The 21,991-nt window shown below is 40.6% G+C and overlaps 1 protein-coding gene across 1 annotated transcript in view; it reads right to left on the reverse strand.

The window, feature by feature from the left end:
• Nucleotides 1-619: 619 nt before the first annotated feature.
• EBF2 (EBF transcription factor 2) overlaps nt 620-21,991 on the reverse strand; it is a 210,532-nt gene continuing 189,160 nt past the window's right edge. Inside the window, exons 11-16 of the mRNA XM_003937186.4 lie at nt 19,590-19,678; nt 18,189-18,254; nt 17,929-18,106; nt 15,146-15,331; nt 7,340-7,507; nt 620-1,244 (exon numbers count right to left, since the gene is read on the reverse strand). Of these exons, the coding sequence (XP_003937235.1) occupies nt 1,213-1,244; nt 7,340-7,507; nt 15,146-15,331; nt 17,929-18,106; nt 18,189-18,254; nt 19,590-19,678 (719 nt within the window). The 3' untranslated portion in view covers nt 620-1,212. The remainder of the gene's footprint in view (nt 1,245-7,339; nt 7,508-15,145; nt 15,332-17,928; nt 18,107-18,188; nt 18,255-19,589; nt 19,679-21,991) is intronic.

The raw sequence follows: 21,991 nt of genomic DNA on the forward strand, positions 1-21,991 counted from the left end.
AGAGGCCATGAAACAGAATTATCTTCTCCAAGTCCTGTTTCTGCAGTTCTATGGGGCTATGTACCTCTGTACTGAATCAGGCACCCAAAGAGGAGGGAGTGGTGGGGTTCTGGCAAGGAAAAATTTCCAAAGGGTCCCTTAGTTAAGAGTAGTCTGTGGTTTTGGCTCTGCTAGAAGGTGAGATGCTTCTTTCCTTGGGATGCTGAAAGCCTGAGACACACTCAGACATGGGAATTCTCTGGAATGCTCAGGGGAAAATGTTGAAAGCTAATAGGAATTAAAAAATAGATTCACAAAGCCTGTGGACAACTTAGAAATCAGACGGAGCTGGGAATGAATTGATGGGTTGGAATATTTTTTGCATGTGCTAGAGTCTCCTCTGTTATGTTGTTCTGTTCTTGGGTCAATAAAATGATGGCAATGGGGGGATGCAGGACAGGGGTAAGAATCTAGTAAGTAACTGCAGTAATAATCACACACCTTTAAAACTCGGTACTACATGTTCGCATCATTTTCATTTTACATCAGGAAGAGAAATCGCTTTCTCTTCCAAAAAAAAAAAAAAAAAAGGTCTTAATTTCTACCTCTACTTACAATAAGTTACACGTTTATTTATTTAAATAATTGTAAAACATTTTAAATTTTTTCCCTTTTTTTGTTCATTTTCTGTTTAAAGAGATTAAGCTATAAGCAAACACACATACAACATGTCATCATTCGATTCAGGTTTCGTTTTAACAAAGTCTTCCATGCTGGTACCCTGTTTTGTTCAATTTTTTTTTTCTGCATAAACTAAATTGGTATCTGAAAGGCTTCATAGAAAATAGAAACTTTCAACTTTTTTCCTACAAAGAAAAACAAATAGTATCCAAAATATTAAGCATTAATTGTTTGCCAATTTTTATCTTAAATATTTTACAAACATAGGAAGGTGGTTTTCATAATGTTCATAACAAAGAATTGCATTTCTGCTTTTAGCACTGACTACGTCAATGACATCTTTTGTCCTTGTCCCCAAGAGGGTCAGTTTGTGTAGCCACCATCAGAGCTTTAGGAGGACGTGGGACCAAGATGCCGGCTCCTTGCAGACCCAAGTGTGTCCATCGTGTTCATGTGGGGGCACTGCTCCCCACTTCAAAGAGCTGATAGTGCTTTCTTCATTACTGGTCCATCAGAGTAAGTAGTTTTGTGCTATAAGAAAGCAGGTCTTCTTTACATCGGGGGTACAACGAGTCCAGTCATGGCTGCAAGGAAAGAGTGGCACAGGAATGAGATGTGGTGACTTTTTATGATCGAGGCTATGACACAGAGTGAGGGACATGGGATGGGAATGATAGAGTCTGATGCCATCCAGGGAGACGGTGCCCTCAGCTGATATGAGGACCAGTTCTCCAGGTTTGGTCTAGCAGACAGCCCATTAAAGGCACTGAAGCATTATGGAATCACTGAAGTACCAGGAAACCTTATTGAAGTTTTGCCTGGGAGGCCAGGAGTTACACTGTGTTTTATATTAATGGGTTGTATAAATGAGAGAACAGATGTAAACATGTAAACTAAACTGTAATATATGCATGATATATTTTTTTATTTCACTAAAATACCAGATTATACTGCTTCAAATCACTTAGTTGGAACAGGAAGCGGAAGTCCACGTGCCGAGCCTGTTGATTTACCAGGGCATCATTTATAACAAATCAGGCTTTTTATCCACCCTACGCTTCTTCGGTGAGTGCTTTGCTTTTTTTTTTTTTTTTTTTTTTAAGCTCATCTTCCTTTGGTGCTCACTGCAGATGTGTGATGCTCGCTGCTAATGAATGCTGATTACTGCAATAGAAGACTTTATTTAGTTTATCAATTCCCAGTCTTTTTTTTTTTAGGCAGAACCTTGCTCTGTGACCCAGGCTGGAGTGCAGTGGTGCCATCTCAGCTCACAGCCACCTCCTGGGTTCAAGCAATTCTCCTGCCTTTACCTCCTGAGTAGCTGGGACTACAGGTGCATGCCACCATGTCTGGCTAATTTTTATATTTTTAGTAGAGACGAGGTTTCACCGTGTAAGCAATTCTCCTGCCTTTACCTACTGTGTAGCTGGGAGTACTGGTGTGTGTCACCATGTCTGGATAATTTTTAGTAGAGGGCGGTTTCACCATGTCGGCCAGGCTTGTCTTGAACTCCTGGCCTCAGGTGATCCACCCACTCTGGCCTCCCAAAATGTTGGAATTACAGGTGTGAGCCACTGTGCCCAGCCCCCAGTTCCCATTTTTCATCACCCTATATAAATGCAGTAGTCCAATTATTTCTCCCTCCATTGAGTCAAGAGGATTCGGACAATGCCCATCTGAAGGGAATGACTTCTCAGGGTTTTCCTAGGTGTGGTAAATAAAGCAGCACCAGCACAATGTGGAAAAATCCCACAGCAAAATGTATTCCTCCGACTTCGGCTTTCAGAACATGAGCCCGTGGGATTGTCATGTTCTTGGAAAATGGCAGAATAGTTTCCTCGCATCATAATCTTTAAAATCATATCTAGCGTTTGATTCTTTGCATTTTATTATCTACATTGCACTGAAGGAATTATTCGATATAATAGAAGCATTTTGCCGAGTGTTGCTTACTAAGCTTCCAAGGAAATGGCTGAAATTCTCTCTGTGTTTCTCAACCCTTCCCTCTCTCTCATACTCTGCCTCTCTTTTTCCACATGACCTAGTCCTCTCGGGCAAAATTGTCAGCCATCTCTTTCTCTGCCCATACAGCCTTTATTGAATGTTTGGGAGATCTGGATTAAGGTCTTACACAGCTAGCAAAGCCTTAATTATTTTTGCCTGTATTACTATATATTGAATCAATGTAACTTTTCAATAAAGGCGGTTCAATTCTGGACACTCCCTGATGATTCAGAGATACAGCAACCCTAGTAATAATTATCCCAGAGTGTAAAAGGTTTTTTTTTTTTTTTTCTTGGAGAAACTGGAAAATGAATCATAGTATGTAATATTATCTCAACGATCTATGCTCATCAACTGGAAGTGTCTGATAAATGAGGTAGGAGGTGGAACAATGAATGCTATATGTGGAGCTCTCTGGCAGTGGATTTCTGACTCAAATTCTGAACTTAAATTTGTCTATTCTATTTAAAACTCCTGGTTGGGCATGGGGGCTCATGCCTGTAATCCCGGCACTTTAGGAGGCTGAGGCAAGAGGATTGCTTGAGCCCAGGAGTTTAAGACCAGCCTGGGCAACATGGCGAAAACCCATCTCTACGAAAAATACAAAACTTAGTCAGGCATGGTGGCACATGCCTACAGTCCCAGCTACTCAGGAGGCTGAGGTGGAAGAATCTATTCCTGAGCCCAGGAGGTCAAGGCTGCAGTGAGCCATGATGGCACCACTATACTACAATGTGAGTGACAGAGTGAGACCCTATCTCAAAAAGAAGAAAAATCCTTACGCCATTCCTTTTTCGGGGTGCTCAGAGAGATACCAAAAGGGCTTATGAAACAGCAGAGATGCTCAAAGAACAAGATCCCCTATATAACCCTTTCTAGTCCCACATCCAGACTGGGTAGGCTTGAGTTCTGCTAGGTGGGGACTCTGACTTTCTGCTTGTAGAAATCATAGCCAACAGTCAGAAAGCAATAATCTCCCTTTGAACCAGGTGGAAAGTAGGTATGGGTGTAGGGTAAAGAGAAGAATTTCACTATCACTGTCCTGGAGACACAGTGGGCTGCCAGGGCACAGGCTCTGGAGTCCAGATGTCTGGGTTCGAGTCATCAGATACTTCCTGTGTGGCCTTGGGTGAACCGCTTAACTAGGAATCATGACAATGGCATGAGTTGAAAGAGATACTTCTTGTAAGACACTCAGTTTGGCACCTTGCCTGTAGTGCTCAGGATAGTTAGCAAGCTGCAGAGAGTATGGGCAGCACATGCCTTTGCACACAATGCTGTCTACAGAATGGCCCCTCCCCAACCTGTGATCACCCAGGCACTCGGCCCCCATTTTCACCCTCCCACTGTCTATCTCTAAAGAGATGGAGCTCCCTGTCCAGCAGGACTCTGAGAGCCCAGGAATTTTTTTGTTCAGTGACTGTGTATTAAACGTCAGCTTGATTTCTTCCCTCTACTCCAGGGAACTTCAAAATGCTGGACATTGAGCTTCCATGCACCTGGTCTAAAACAAGGAAGAGCAGAAGGTAAGATTTCTGAGGACATCCTTCATCAACCCATGCCTCCTCCCGGCCAGGCTGTGGGAAATATCTGTTGTCTTGCCTAGACCTTCACATAAATTAAGTCTGTAACAACCTTTGCGGATAGCTATTGATTTTCTATTTAACATACTGGGAAAATGAGGCTCTGAGAGGATAATGGCATACACAGATTCACACGGCCTGGAAAGAGCTAAACTAGAACTCAGCACATGACTGGTGACGTCATGGCCAGTGCTCTTCCCGTGGCTAATACCTTTACGGTTGTCCTCAGGATTCTCTTTTACTTCTCCACACATCGCTTAATATTTTCATACATTTTTTACAATTTCTTTTTAGGCTGTTGCCCTAAATTGACAGGTGCTTTTATTTCTCTCTTCCCACACCTCCTCCAAAAATTTTGTATTTTAAAAAGACTACATGTGGGGTATAGTGTATACTGCACAGGTAACTGGTGCACCAAAATCTCAAAAATCACCCCTAAAGAACTTATCCACGTCATCAAACTCCACCTCTACCCCCCAAAATTATTGAAATTTTCTTTAAAAATATGAAAGAAATATTTATCTTTTAAATTTGAGGTCTTGCTGTGTTGCACAGGTTAGGCTCAAGTGATCCTCCTGCCTCAGCCTCCCCAGTATCTGGGACCATAGTTGTGTGCCGCCACACCTGGCCGCTTCTTTTAAAGGTTCAACTCACCAGAGGAATGTGGAGGGAACGGAAGGACTCAAATGACGTTCGGAACCTTGCCGTGACTCTAGAAATGAAGCTAGAGCCTAGGGCCTGTGCCTACATGCAACTCACCAAATCATTGCTCCAATAAACCTATCCGTCAGGAACGTGCTGCTCAGCCCAAGCATCCCGAGGGGTGGTGACCAGAAGTTTGGGTAGCTGGGGACCCTGGAGAAGGTCTTCTGGCTGTTTCTGCTGCAGCTGCCCGCAAAGTGAACCTAAGACCAAGCGAGGTTTCCTTCCAGCTCTTTGGGCTGCTTCAAACCTGACTTCAGGAACACCACAGGAGCCTTGCTCAGGCAGGAAGAGGTGGGGTGGGTATGACAGGCCCTGGGAGTCTGTACAAAACTGGTCCTGGCCACCCTGTAGGCTGAGAGCCGGGCAAAACCGATGGAGAAGCTCTGAGAAAACCAGCTCCACCTCCCTGCGAGAGAGGAGGTGGGGAAGGGGTGACAAGCGGAAGTCAAGTATGCTTTTTCCCTTTAAGTGAACCTGAACATATCTGCTAAGTGGCCAGGAAGGAGGAAAGGGTTGCATCCATCCTGTCTTCCTCCCATCCAATGCAGAGGAAAGCCTTCACCCCTCCTTGGTCTGTTCCAATCTGCATTTTTGCCAGTAAGACTAGTTGGGTCTCCACTCAGTTTAAGGTCCATGAATAAAACCAGAGGACTTAAAAAGAGGAAACATCAACAATGAAACGATCGGAAAGTACAGTGAATGTTCAGCAATCATTTTCATTCCCCCACTTGGAGATGAAGGCATCATGGAAAAAACTCTGGGCACATCCCCTAAGAAGGGGATGGAAGCCACTGGTCTTTGATGAAAGACAGAGCAGGTGGAGACACTCACTCAGATACAGGCTCAGCCTGTTTCTCTATGAATTAGACATCTGGGGGAAAATCCCTGCCAACAAAAATCCATCAAATTTCCAGATGTTTTCAACTACCCACACACTGGGTGGCATATAGACCCAGCTGCTTTATCTAGTTAGAAAGGAAAGAATTATCAGCAATGTTTCTGAGTGCTGGGTTTTTCATTCTGGTTTTGACAGTTTCTTTATCATGTCACTTGACTTCCAGAAGACACCATCCTCTCCAATGCTGGGATGGCGCAGGAACCGAAGGTTACTCCCAGAGCTCTGCTCAGCCACAAGAGGAGAATGACCTCTTACAAGTGTCCTAGAATAGTCAGGAACTTACACTCTACCATCAAACCACCAGGCAGATGCCATTCCAAGGACAGCACAGCCCATCCAAGGTTCCCCATCAAGCACTGCTGACCTCACAGTCTTTGATTCATGGGGGGTTAACGAAATCTCTTCCCTTTTTAGTTTTACCCAACGCTGCTTGTTGTAAACGTTTTTGTGTCAAGACATGAGAGGAGCAGCCTAAAGGTAAAGTGGGTTGCAAGTTAGCCCCAGTCCTCAGCAGTTTCCAATTTGCTCTTTGGCTGTTGGCGCCCCTCATCCATGATGAGACGATTTGACTCTCATATACTCATTACATTTGTGTTATGTCATGCCATGTTATATTTTAGAACATTGCTCAAAAACGGGTTTGATAGATGACATTAATTTTTGTTCTTAGAAACTGTATGTCTTTTCCTCTTTTTTTCTCTACTCTCCACAGCCCCCTACTCAGGCACCTGCTATCAATTTGACTTGCATGTAACTAGAATTCGCAGAACTTGTTGGTTGCTCCTGCTGGCTCCTGTCCACATGTGCCAAGAGGACATGCAGGCACTGTGACAGTAAGCAGAAAGCACCACATGGCATCCTGTGGGGTGGGTGACTGAGAGAGAGCAGATTGGCTTCATGGACGGCATAGGGCTAGGAAGTCCAAACACTCCTCAATTGTATGTATGGCTCTACCATGGTTAATTCCATGACCTGCAGAGTTTGCTCATGTCTGTTTTCCCCCATCTTGCTTTGTGTTACTATTTTTTGAGATGGAGTTTTGCTCTTGTTGCCCAGGCTGGAGTGCAATGGCACGATCTCTGCTCCCTGCAACTTCCACCTCCCAGGTTCAAGTGATTCTCCTGCCTCAGCCTCCTGACTAGCTGGGATTACAGCACCCCCAGCCACAACCGGCTGATTTTTGTATTTTTAGTAGACATGAGATTTCCCCATCCTGGTCTTGAACTCCTGACCTTCAAGTGATCCATCGGCCTTGGCCTCCCAAAGTGCTGGGATTACAGGCATGAGCCACTTCACCTGGGCCCATCTTGCTTTTAGATGGAACCCTTGCCTGGCTGTGTGAGTCATTCATGTCCCATGGTGAGAAGAGCAAAGCATCTCTTTGGAGATAAATGGCTGGAGCTATACAATGATGTACTGTTGGCTCCTACTTTGCCAACACTAGGGTACACTGTGTGGTGTGTATCCCCAAAGTAAAACCCTCACCTACCTCTGAATCCATTTCCATTGCCACTGGAGCAGGCAGGTGAAGGGGAGCCTTGGGGCCTGATGACAGGGGCAAAGGCACTCTTCTGTTTGACAGCAGGAAAAACTGAAGAGGAAAATGGGAGGATGGAGGATGTACTGGAAGATCCAACGGTGGGACTCGATGACATGACTGGAAAGCAAACGCACAATCCTCATTTAGAACTTAAGATCTTCCTTCAGTTCACACATTTGGCATACATTTATTGAGAAATCGTTAATTTCCAGGCATTGTTCCAGATTGCAGGGATTAAAAAACAAAAAAAAGTTGAATGTGACAAGATTCCTACCCTGTCCAGTGGGAGGAATAGACACATAAAACAACTAATATGGTAATGATCCTATTAGCAGAAGGTACCCAATGCCCAGGAGATGCAGGCAGCAGAGGGCTCTTCCGCTTCGGAGAATTAGGAAGGTGTCTTCAGGAAGTGATGTGGGACCGGGTCTTCATTCAGGAGTAGAAGCTTGGCAAGAGAGAAGAATGACACCAAACATGCCTGAAAAATCATCAGATCTACCCAGCAATGGAAATCACTTTTACACCCTACAGAAAGTCCTATCTGGGAGCTATGTGCCTCCTCGGTAACTCCTAAGGCTCTAGGGGTTTGGTCTGTAGGGTTAATGTCTTCTGAGAGCGCCATCTCTGTGGGCCACTTCCTCATTAAATGTAAAAGTTTATTAACATTCATAAGATTGCCTTCCTCTCCCATACTTTCAGTGCTCCTGGGAAGTATAGCTGCAAGTCAGTCTCCCCTGACACGATGTTTAGAAAAAAGCACCAATATTAACGACATTACCATTAAAATGACTTAAGGGAAACCAAAAGCTGAGCGCTGTAATTTCCAAGAATAATAAAAGCAGTTTACATGATGGAATACTCCACCAAGTTACATCATGCAAGATGACAATTTTATGTTCTATGTTCAACTTAAGAGAGGGGTAAATACACAAGGGTAAAACTCTTAGATACAACACCTTATAGTATAAGGTCAAGTTTTAGGCACTTGGTTAGCATAATTCCCAGAATTTTAAACTGTCCACGTCACATGACCTGATAAAAGTATTCCTGGAGCATAATGGCAAAGCCCAGCGGTGCTAACTCTAGCTCTGTATTTTCAGTGGACCAGCTGTCTTTGAGGACATGGGCGAGACTTAGGACTGAAAGACCAAGTACAAGGTGAACTAGAGGTCAGATGTCCATGAACAACTCTACCCTAATTTCCCCTCCCTCCCTACAAAAATACGTTTTGGGCCACGTCTACCCAATTGCCTGTATAAAGCACTTAGATATCACACCTCCCATATGATGTCTTTTGTGGCTGAACTAAAATCCAAAGACTTCAAAAGAAGAGCTTTCTCTAAAAACTTCTTATCCTTAAAGTAGTCTTGATTAAAGGAGCTCTGCATGTCAGTACATAGGGGAGCATCACACACTGGGGTCTGCTGGGGGAGCTAGGGGAGGGACAGTGGGGTTGGGGAGGTTGGAGAGGGGATAATATGGGGAGAAATGCCAGATGTGGGTGACAGGGGGATGGAGGCAGCAAACAGCATTGCCACGTATGTACCTATGCAACAAGCCTGCATGATCTGCATATGTACCCCAGAATCTAAAGTACAATTAAACTGCAGACGAGAACAAAGTTCTGGAATAATCTCATACAATACTTGAACATGCAAATGAATAAAAGCATTGTTGGGCTAACAGGACACAGGGTTAAGCATTAGGAGTGGGGCTTATTCATGATTCTGAGCAAAATCTCTTCTAGCCTTGGGTTTGGCATTAGTGAAATAGAAAAACAAAAGACCAAAATAAAAAAAAAAAAATCCAAAGCAGAAAAGCCCCAACTAAGGCACAGAATTAGAGGCCAAAGAGAAGCTGAGGCTTAGTAGGCCCTGATTCTACTATGGTCCAATATCTGCGATACTACGTAATCCACGTGTCCCCCAAATGGTGCCTCGGTTTCTGTGTCATCAACAGCAGAACCTCCTCTCAGACGTCACCATGGAAGAGGTGTTTATGATGTGACTTAGGCATTCCCACACACTCCATTCCATTTCTATTCAGCAAATGACTCACTAGTACAGATAATTATTTTCTAATAACAGATTTCAATGGAAAGTAGGGCCCATTAGATCAAAATGGTTCCCTCGCAGTGGGAGGGGAAACACCTCAAGCTTTACTAAGTAGCGTGAAGGAATTGTTGCTGTGTTGAATAAATACTTGCCTGTTTTAAATATTTCTTACAACAATTTCATAAAAATGCCAAATGCATTCAAATTAAATTTTGATGAAAATATAATAAAACTAGTACAAGTAATTTGAATTTGTACATTTTGGTAAACACAATTACTGTGCTTGTTAACACTGTAAGAGACAGGAAGCTTTGTTTAAAAATTTTCTTACATAGTAAGAAAGCACTTATCTTAATCTGTGAAATCACAGTTGTACTAACACAGAAATAGTTAGATCTTTAGAGCACCACAGAGTTCAGAAACAGACCTGGGTATAGATGGGAATTAATACTTAAGGTGACATTTCATATTAATAGGAAAATAAATGCATGGAAAAATACACTAACCATTTGGAGACTAAGTTTAGAGTACTTCCTCATGTTAAACACTGAAGTAAAGCTGAATAGATTAAAAGGTTATTTTTAAAAGCAGAAAAAAGTGCTAGTAGAGATATTAGGATGGTTAGAAGTTTACAAAATGCATTTGCCGCATAATGAAAAACTTCGACCTCAAACGCAAAAAGGCAAATGACAGATTAAGAAAAATATTTGCAACACTTATTTAGATATGCTCATATCCTCAATAGCTCATAAGTTTTCATAAGTTAACTGGAAAAAGACCACTCCAAGAGAAAAATGGGCAAAGGACATGCAAAAAGAAAATCAGAAATAAAAATGACCAAGAGAGATCCATATAGAAACACTCAAACTGATTCGTAACAAAATGCTAAACAAGACAGTAACAAGATCTTATTTTCCACTTACTAAATACATAAAGAAAAAATTAACAGGGTGGAGAAACATACATTCTTTCCTTTCTGAGGGAAGAATTAACCTCTCTGAAGGGACATTGGCAATATATATCAACATATTTTAAAATGTGCACATCCTTTGACCCACTAATTCAATCCCTAGAAATTAATCCCAAGGAGATAGTCATGACTGTGCCAAAAATAATAGGTTCAAGGGAATTTTTATAATAATGAAAAATTGGGAAGTAAGTGACCCACAATAGGGTACATAATATTTAGTGTATGCAATAGAATGCGATGTCAATATTAAAACTAATGTTGTAGAATACTTAATCACATGGAAATAGACACCTCTTCAGATGAGAAAAACAGATTACATAACACACATATTAAGCTCCCTTTACTTTTTAAAAATAAATATAGCAAAAGTCTAGAAGGATGGGATACACATCCAAAATTTTAGCAATGGTATCTCTGACTGATGGGATTATGAATATCCTTAAATGTATTGCTTTCACTTGTCCATATCTTCAGAATTCTCTACTTGAATATCCTTAAATGTATTGCTTTCACTTGTCCATATCTTCAGAATTCTCTACAACAAGCATATTACTTTCAATACACAGTAGGAGAAACCAGTAAAGGCTATTACATTTTAAAAAGACAAAATCTCTATTTCTTTGGAAGAAATAAATAATACAATCCTTAGCAATAGGCATAATGGCATTTAAAAATAATTTTAACTTTTCTCTTTCACTTACTGCCTATACACAAAGTTGTCTGTTAAACGCTGTAACACCACTCCCCACCCCCTGCCCCCCACCAAGAAAGCAAGAGACAAATAAATCCTCACATTCCTGGAAAACGCTTGATAATTGCAGTCAACTTTTAAAAGCACACATCACTCCTCATATCTCTGTTCCCCATTCTTATGACCCGGGCCCGTATCACTGATGGATTTGATGAAGCCCAGCTTCCTCTCTGTGACTCTGGTAATTTTACTGCTTTTCTTCCACCCTCTCTTTCATTGATGTTATGGCAGAATCTCATTAGTTGTGCATCAGAGCAGACACTGCAATTTTCAGAATGTATCTATCTATGACTGGAAGGCTATCCTTTAAAAATTAACAATGGTTACCTCTGCATAGACACAGTGTGTCATTTTTCTTTCCTCCTTTTTACTTCTATGTGCTTTTCAAGATGTCTGTAATGAGAATATTACTATTTTATTAGGTTTTCCTTTCTGAAGAAGTAGAAATATATCAGAATTCAAAGAGATGGTTCTTACGGTGAGAGTATGCTTTCTTTTAATAATTATTTTCATACGTTCTATGTTTTCTATAATTTTACTATTTTACTATAGAAAAATGTCTTAATATTTTTGAACCTATAAAATGATAGAAGCCCAGAGCATGGTCTAAGCCTCTGAATGTAATGTAGGAATCTATGAGGACAGGTTGGATTCCTGCCTGTATGGATTCTGTCCCAAGCTCTGCATAGGCTTGGTGGCTATTCTGCTTTGGAAGAAGTGGTCCCCATGGGTGTTACAGGCTTGTTAAATAGACAATCTTTTGGGACTGCAGAGAGAACCATTTTAGGAAAGTTGATCGCATGTACTTCCAATTGAGAATTTCTCTGGACATCTATCTCTCTATGGATAGGGGCCAAAGTAAAGGCAAGTATGTCTGGCCCAGAAATCTGTGTGAACATGGGGAGTTAAGGAAAAACCACTTTTCTTTGCACAAGGATTGATTGGCTTGCATAGTCTCGGCTGGAACTCACCAGGCACATATCCTCCTTTGCATCCAGCCATTGCATTTTTTGGAGCTAAGGGGTCTGTCAGCATTTCATTATAACCCCTTATTGTCAGGAGTTTAGAATTCGGCTATAAAAACTTGCACTGAGCTGGAACTTGGCACACTGCTACTGCCAGGAAGTGAAGTTTGTATGTAAAATTGAAAAAACATCTGTTTGGCCATTTTGTGAAGTAGTGCAAGAGCAAAAACAGTAAAGATGCAGGTTTCTGATACTCTACATAGGCTGTCATGCAAGTCAAACTTGACCAAGAAGCTTGGCTCTATTTCTTTCTTTTTTTAGTGTCTCTGGCAGGTATTTGCTCTGTGGCACGGTCCAGCCACGTCAGATGCATTAAAAAAAAAAAAATCATAGAATTGTGTTTTCAGACACAAGCAACTGAATTGACAAAAGGTTTTCCCCTGGGCTTTTCTTTCTTATATTTCCCAGAGAAGTAAAGACTTGGCCGGCTAGAAATACAGGTCAGGTGCTATTGTAATGAACTCCACTGGGTATTCATGGAGTAGGGGAATTTGATTGTAATGAATGCACTGTTTGGAATTTCATTGCTATCTTGCAACTCCTTCAGACCTTCCCTCCAAAAGTGAAGGTGGAAGCCATCACACTAGATCCAGCAGGTACAGGGAGGAGGTCTTTTCCAGTCTCTCCTTCCCTCTCCCAGTTGGGCAGGGTGCCTTCCTCTTTTTTCTATTCTGTGTCCACCATCTCATTTTAATCGGTAATTTGGCTGTTAGTTTTCTTGTGGCAGTGGGTTTGAGTGATCATGAAAGAGCAGTAGAAGGAAGTTGTCACTGATGGGTGTGGAAAGGGTTTCTCTCTACCAAATGAATTATTTAGGAAGAAATATTAAGCAATTAACACCTAACTGTGCATTTTCATTCATCTTTTTTCTCTCCTTTCTTCCCCATTCTCTTCACTATCACACTACATACTGTATTATAAAAGTGATCATTTTTTATGTACAAGAACAATTGATTCAACCTCATTCATATATACATAAATTAGGAAATTTCCACTTTTGTAGACCAAAAATGGCCAAATAGAGGGAATTTCACATGGTTTAACCTAATATTACACTATAAATATGTTAAATATTTCTTATATTATTGAATAATTTAAAAACATAGTATTCTGAATGTGATGATGTATTCTAGTCCCTTTTTTACTGGCTATGAACTCTTAAGTTATTTAATAGCTCTTCCTCTCTTACAAGGGAAAATGATAATGATAATAATGATTGTATCGATGTCACAAGGTTGTTGTGAGGCTCTGACTGGACTCTAGATGTCAACATGCTTTTTAAGCTGTAAAGTGGAATGTAATTAATCTTATTGATGTCCCTACTGTAACACTGTTTACACATCATTTGTAGGAGTTGTTAAAGATGTGGTCTCTTTACCATACCAGACACCTTCTCCAGGAGGAAGCATGGGAAAGACCTCCCCAACATCTCAGTGACAGAAATAGCCACATTTCTCCTGAGTTACTTTGAAAACTAATGTGTGGACATAAAATCTTATAACAAATAGTGATTCTCTCTTTGCTTTAGCCTCTTGTAAACTCAGAATAAAATAAATGGCTCCCTTGAATAGACGAAATGGCATTAATGCTTGCCCTGGCATTTATCTAATTTCCTGAGCCACATTTGTTTCTTTTATCATATTTTCTTGTTAGATCCTGTTTTATACTTTCGTATTACCTATTTGACTGTGAGAATTCCCCCAAACACTTCTTGGAACAAGATAAGGTAAAAACAAATCAAGCAATCAGTTATTTGTCTAGAGTCTAGACTATTGTTATCTAATTAACTTGGGTCATCTGACAAGATCCAACACAGAACTCATGTCTTTGCAGTAAGAAGATTTTCATTGTACTAGAAGAACTGACCTCTACTACCTTTTGCTGCTTGGCTGTGACTTTATCTCATCGTGTAGTGTATGAATCCAACTGATAATCCAGAAATAACTCATACATGTGTGTCCCCAGGGAACCGAAAGTCCAAAGACTATGAAAGGCAGCTTCTGTGACATGTCAGTTCCTAGGCTATGGTGGACATGGCTGTATGCTGCCCTTGACATGTCCTTGCTCTTGGCACAAGGAAACCACTCTGGGCGAAAAGAGGGCAAGGTGCACACTTGCAACAAGACTCAGCATTTCAAGAACACTCTATTCAATCACTTCAGCCTCTCCATTTCAGCTCGTCCCCTGGCCTAAAGTATTCCCTGGGTAGGTTTGAGAACTGCACTCTCTCAGGCTCCTGGGACCATTGTGTAACTTCCCAGCATTACCTCCCAAGGCAAACCAAGTGGGGTTTTCACAACTTCCCAGAGCAGGGACTTTGCTACTAGACCACAGATTAAGATGAAGAGGTTCTGTCTCAACATATCACACGATTGCATGCAGTCAACTTCCACCTCTCTGGAAGTACTGAAGGGAGGGGAAAACCAGGTCGCAAAGTCAAAAAGAAGCATGGTGCGATATACAAAATAACTCAAAGTCATCGAGTCTATGCCCAAATTATTAACCTGCTCTGTTCTAGCTATGTGATCTTAAGTCAGAAAACTGCAGTGAAACCAAACTTCCTAGTCTATAGCATAAAGATCAAGTTCTTATCAGAAAGTTCTTATGGAGATTTAATATCACATCTGCAAGTGCCTAAGAGTACACATATTGTTAACTGAAATGGAATCTTAATTCCTTGCTCCCACTTACATAGGCCACACATGCTCGCTCTTTATAAAAAGGGAATTGTTTCAAACCTTTTCTTTCCCCAAAAGGCCTTGAGTAACCACGTAAGCCAAAGTCCAGCTAAGAGAAAAGAACAAAAAGCAGGAAGGACGCTTCATCAGGAAACTAGGCTGCTCTCTGACAAGTTAGAAAGATTTACAAATGCAGCTTTCTCCCAAAAGGCTGAATAGTCAAGCCCAGAGACAGAAAACCATGGAGGGCCAGAGGGATGGAGAGGTCACTTACTTCCATAAGGAGAACCAGTGGGTGAGCCATTTAGAAATCCTGGTGATCCTGGAACACCCAGGTTGGCCATGGGGACGTTGCTGTAGCCATTCATACTGTTGCTGGAGGTACTGTAATTAGACTGTTGAGGTGTGGAACTGGAAGAGTATCCCCGCGGAGAGATGCTGCTTGTGTTGCGGATGTATCCTTGGCAACAAAGAAAAAGCCCAGGTCAATCAACAGGCATACACCGGCAGGCCACATGTGGCCAGCACAGGTCCACGTTGGTCCCAGACTATAGAATGCCACCAGCTGCCCAAGGCAGTTGTGAGAAGTGTGCAGTCCGTCTTCAGCCTTTTAGACCTTCCTCTCTCCCCACATCTATGCAAGGCCATGCCCTTGACCCTCCTCTTCATTCAAACCTGCACGCAGCACCTCTAGCTCACACTAATGAGCAAATGGCTAATGGCAGTGTGGAGTTCCCTCTCCCAAATCATACTTCATATGACACTGGAGTCCAATGAGATATGATATGATTAGTGTCACTTAGAAAAGCATTCTGTGGTCAAGTTAGGCTGGGCAGATGTTACGCACTGTAGGATTTCTTGACGATTCATGCACAGAAGGCCTAGAGAATAAATAAACTGGTTTGACTTTGCTAGCCTAGTGTTTGCCAGATTTAACATGCCATAGCATCTCTTGGCAGGGCCTGCAGGGGAAGGTACCTTAACCTCTCTGGGGCCAACTGTATTCTATGGAACAGTTTTAGAAATGTTAGTTCAATGTAATTGCTATACCCTAGGTGCAAGTGGGGAATCATTTTCATTCAAAAAGTATTGATGAGTTTTCCTAAAATGTGCTACTCTTTGACCTAGAACTTTGGGGCATCAGCAGTGAGTGTGAGGGACCCAGTCTATACCTGGGAGGAGGAAAGGAGTGGAGAAACCACAGCACAGAGACATCGTGTCATATGTCCTGAAATAAAACCACTTCGGTGAACTGTCTCTAAAACAATTTAGGAAACAACCCAAATTTGTCACCAGATGACAAAAAATTTGATGTTTTGTCTATGGGCCCCATGTCTACAAAAACAAAAGTAATAATATGTCCTATCTACTTTTTTTTTTTGAGACAGGGTCTCGCTCTGTTGCCCTGACTGGAGTGCAGGGGCACGATCATGGCTCATTGCAGCTTCAGCCTCCTGGGTCAATCTCTCCTCCCACCTCAGCCTCCCAAGTAGCTGAGACTACAGGTAAGCACTACCACACCTGGCTAATTTTTGTATTTTTTGTAGAAATAGGGTTTCACCATGTTGCCCAGGTGAGTCCGAAACTCCTGAGTTCAGGCAGTCTGCCCACCTCAGCCTCCTAAAGGGCTGGGATCACAAGTGTGAGCCCCCCTACCTGGCCGACCTACTCTTTTGTAAAAACTTACCCTGGGCAAAAAAATGTGGAATTCTTTTCCAATGAATAAATAAAATTAGAGGGAGAAAAAAACTATCCCAATGTTAAGGACTTCATTAGGAACATTTACTCCTTTTAAAAATGATTCGTGACAGATTTAGACTTAGTGCTTCAATCATAAAATCAATCTCAATGCAAAGATCTTTACATGATCTGTTTCACATGTAAGAGCACAGCTGTCTTTACATTGGTTTGTTGTTATATATTTTCATATGAGATAATGCAAAATAGGAGTTACCAAATAAAACCAAGCCATTAGCCAGGCGCGGTGGCTCAAGCCTGTAATCCCAGCACTTTGGGAGGCCGAGGCGGGTGAATCACGAGGTCAAGAGATCGAGACCATCCTGGTCAACATGGTGAAACCCCGTCTCTACTAAAAATACAAAAAATTAGCTGGGCATGGTGGCGCGTGCCTGTAATCCCAGCTACTCAGGAGGCTGAGGCAGGAGAATTGCCTGAACCCAGGAGGCGGAGGTTGCGGTGAGCCGAGATCACGCCATTGCACTCCAGCCTGGGCAACAAGAGCGAAACTCCGTCTCAAAAAAAACAAAACAAAACAAAACAAAAAACAAAAAACCAAGCCATTCACTCTTGGTTACTAGGAAGAGAACTTTGAGTATCATAAATAATGGCAATAATCAGCTTCTTTCTAGTATTCAGTCTGATAATTACAATAGCAGAAGCATAAATTTCTTTTCAACTAATAGCTCTAAATCTGTTTTCCATAAGCTCAAATCCTTCTAAATTCATAATAGTCAATTCTTTCTTTTTTTTTTTTTTTTTTTTTTTTTTGAGACAGGGTCTTGCTCTGTTGCCCAGGCTGGAGTGCACTTTCACACTGTGTGTGTACTCACATTCAGCCTCAGCTCGTGCACAGGTGTGCCAGCACACCCCACTGATCACTATAATCTCCACTTCCCAGGCTCATGCAATCCTCCTACGTCAGCCTCCCAAGTAGCTGCAACTACAGGTACCCACCATGACACCTGCCTATTTTTCGTAGAGATGGATTTTTGCTATGTTATCCAGGATGGTCTCAAACTGCAAGGCTCAAGAAATCTACCTGCTTCAGAGTCCTAAAGTGCTGGAATTACAGGTGTGAGGTACCATGCTGTCATAATACTCAATCTTCTTAAATATTTCCAGACATTCTGCCTGGTACCTAAGAAGGTCAGACTCTAATAATGTATCATCTATAATCTGGAAATGATTGTACTGCCTATCTGTGGACACACTCTGTTGGACCTTTATGACTCAACCTCTGACTCCATCTGCTCCAGCAGAACTTACTTTTTAAATGAATCAGATATATTTGGATTTTGATTCTAAGAAAAGTGGTACCTTGATTATTTCCTTGTGTTGACTCTGAGATGCTGACCCCAAGCTGGCTGCCATAGGAGTTGATTCCCATCATGCCACTGTGTGCTGGGGAGCTGGAGAGGGCTGGAAGCTGGCTGGGATTCCTGGGGACACTGTAGAGGGCTTCAGCAATGTCTGCGGCTCGCTTCAAAATGATGTCCTACAAAACGTCAGGCTAATGTGAGCATTCTATCCAGCATAAAGTGCAAAACTCAATAAAGGGTAGGATGCGAGTATCTCACCTGGTTATTGTGTGGTGTGCCATAAAGGGCTTCCACTAGATCGGCAGCTCTTTTCAACAGCATTTCCTGGACAACAAGCAAGGGTGGGGTATTGTCAAAGGCAAAATCCAAAACGGCAAACAAAAGAAAATTATAGGCAAAAATGAGAAATCCACACATCCCTCCCAAAATGTAAGTAATTAGCCAAGAGGTCCTATATTTGGTTTGACAGGTAGAATACCATTTTACATATAAATCTCTCTATAAATACACGTCTTTAAAATTTGCCTCTATAAAATGGCACCATAAATGGATGTGTTACCAAAACAAAAAACAACTGAGAATGGAGTTGTTTAAAACAATTGAGAGTGAAGTTTGTTAAAATTAATAATGTCATGGAAGTTCTGTTAAGAGCTACTTTCAGCCCATTCTGTTTTAAAAATCTAGTCCTCTAATTAACCAAATATTCTTAAAATGATTGATGGATTTGAGTTTAGCTGCTTGCCAAGGAGTTGTCCAGAGTACTGAAATTATCTTGGCAATGCCTTCTGCAAAATTTTATTCTAATAAAGATGAATTCTTTCAATAATATTTCCCCCTGTACACTTTAACCAGAGAATTAGGAATCACGAATCCCTTTCCTCTCATTTTGCCTTTTCCACCTCCTGTTTTTTTACAGCCTTTGAAATTGCTATTAACCTACTTTCCAGATAGCATCTAATTTAATAGCGGGACTAGGGATTTTTCCAGGAGGAAAATAAAGGTGTGATGTAGAAGCAGCTGAGGTGCTTAAATTTTATTCACAGCATGGAAAAGAGAACACAGCATTTTCTAATTTGTGTGTTTAAAGTGCAAATACAAATGTGAAAATAGTCATCAGCTAAATGACAATAAACTGATACACTTTTTAAATAAAGCTAACATCGTGAGCCAAATTCGTAATTTTATAAGGAAGTTCACTTGAAAGTGATGTATTTCATAGAAATTTTATACAGAAGTATTTTTCTCCTCATTAGACACCTATGTACATAGTAGACCCTCAGTGAATAATATTGATTGTGGGTCCCTGCAATTATGGGTAAACAGAAACATTTAAATACAAAGGAGTGGAAGCTTATACTTTTAACCAATTATGCAAATATTTATTTTTATAAAGGTGGCCATGTTTTATAAGCTGAATACTCCTGTCGTGTATCTGTTTTATAGGCTCAACTGTTCAAATTTCATATTTCCTCAGAGATTAATAAATACAACCATAATATATTTCATAGTTAGCAGATATTTTATGTGCCTCTTGTATCTAAAGCTTAGCCAAATTTCAAGGCCTAATTAATTTTAATGGGACATAAATGCCGGGATTTGTCTAAGTTTGCTGAAATTCTACACAAATGGCTTCACATGTCAATTTCCAAAGCATGTTACCTTGGCTAATCTCTCAGGATCTCCAGGATGCCTGGGGATGACCTTCTGCAGTCTCTGGAAACCATAGTCTATAGTGGGTTCATTTAATGCTGAAAAAGAAAAATCCTCTCTCTCAGTTTGTATCCTGGCCATAAAGCAAACCTTCTTTTTTTTTTTTTTTTTGAGACAGAGTTTCACTTTTGTTACCCAGGCTGGAGTGCAATGGCGCGATCTCGGCTCACCGCAACCTCCGCCTCCTGGTTTCAAGCAATTCTCCTGCCTCAGCCTCCCAAGTAGCTGGGACTACAGGCACGCACCACCATGCCCAGCTAATTTTTGTATTTTTAGTAGAGACGGGGTTTCACCATGTTGACCAGGATGGTCTCGATCTCTTGACCTCGTGATCCACCCGCCTTGGCCTCCCAAAGTGCTGGGATTACAGACTTGAGCCACTGCGCCCGGCCTAGCAAACCTTCTAATTAATTCTTCCACAGGTGATAAGAAGGTTCTGGATGCATAATGGATGTAATCAGTTAGGGTTTTTGCTGTTGACACTGGTTAATTCACATCTAAATTTAGAATTTATAGTACTTTTATATTTTTCCATTAGAATATCATTTCAAAATTTCAGATTATTACAATGATCATTTCTGCTTTAAGTGTACATACTTAAACTTCTCTGTTCACTATCAAATAAAGAAATAACACAAGTAACCATATCTCAATTTCTTACGAAGTTAATAAACTATTTTTTTATTATTTGCCTTTTTCTCCTTCATCTCCTTCCTAAGTAGGACTGTATTGTCTATCACTTCTTCTAAATATCACTTTTCCTTAATCAGTCTCTTAAATATTTACATTCATACATATATAAACCTTCTATGAGCTTATTCTCATAAACACTGTTTTTATGCATACTATGATTCCACAATTTTCAATTATATTTAGTTACACCCACATCTGTTAAATGTCAGCTCCCCATCCCATCCCCACAAATACTGCAAATTTTATTCCACCACTATGCTCCCATTAAGATAGGGGCTGGCACATGGTAGGCACTTAGTGTCAGTAATTATAAACAAGTGAGCACATTAATGAATGGCATACTTTAGCATTCCCACTATTCTAAAGAGTTTTCAGCATGCTTTTTTTTTTTCTTTCTCCTTCTTCCCTTTATTTTTAAAAAGTTTCTTGTTTAAACTTCATGGTTTTAAAATTAATGCATGATTAAAGCAAAAGATACAAATAATAAAATAATATTCACCTGCATTGCTGTTATGCAAAAATAAACACAGTAATGTGTATTTCCTTTAATCTTTTTTGTATATATTTTATAATGTATGTATGTTGCTATTATTCTATCAAAACAATACCTTTTAAAAAAATATTAAAAACATTAAATATAGAAGAAAAAATTAGCATAAACCCACTTAAGAAATGAGCCGGATTAACATTTTTTGCTTATATCTTTTCAGATTTAAACCTACACATATACTTAAAATTATTCAGAGACATACTGTTCACACTGTGACATAAGCTACTGTTCATCCACTTAACAATATATCATAAACTTTCTCTCGGATCATTAACTATTCTTTTATGACATTATTTTAAATTCCTGCATATTTTTCTATGACATGTTCTATTTTATTTAAATGGCTTCCTAATATTGGGCATTTAATGTGACCCTAATTTCTCTCTATTATAAATATCAGAGAAATAATTATCCCTTGTGCATAACTTTAATTATTCCAATTGCAAAATTCCAAGAATTAGAATTACTGGACCAAAAATTATGATATATATTTTGGGCCTTTCAGACATATGGTCAAATCACTCCTCAGGAGAAAGGAGTTTAGTCTTCCTCCAGCAATGTGTCCGCTCATTTTAAATTATATTTTTTTACTTGAGGTTGAAGAATTTTTTCTTATATTTGCCAATCATGTTAATTTCTTCTTTTATAAACTGCTTATTAATACTTTCTGTACTCTTCTTTCACTTGTAAAAATATATGTTGAGATTTTTAATACTCTGGTATCATGTTGTAATATCATATCCCAATTTATCCTTAAGTATTTGATGCATAGAAAGACCACCTCTACTCCAAGAACTGGTAGGTACACAAACACACATACACATACACACACACACACACACACACAAATGTATATGTATATACACATATGTGTACACATATATGAATGCTTAAATTATTTAACTTAGGCCCAGCGCGGTGGCTCACGCCTGTAATCCCAGCACTTTGGGAGGCCGAGGCGGGTGCATCACGAGGTCAAGAGATTGAGACCATCCTGGTCAACATGGTGAAATCTCGTCTCTACTAAAGATACAAAAAATTAGCTGGGCATGGTGGCGCTTGCCTGTAATCCCAGCTACTCAGGAGGCTGAGGCAGGAGAACTGCCTG

This window comes from Saimiri boliviensis, chromosome 13 (genome assembly GCF_048565385.1).
Source record: "Saimiri boliviensis isolate mSaiBol1 chromosome 13, mSaiBol1.pri, whole genome shotgun sequence".
NCBI lineage: Eukaryota > Metazoa > Chordata > Mammalia > Primates > Cebidae > Saimiri > Saimiri boliviensis.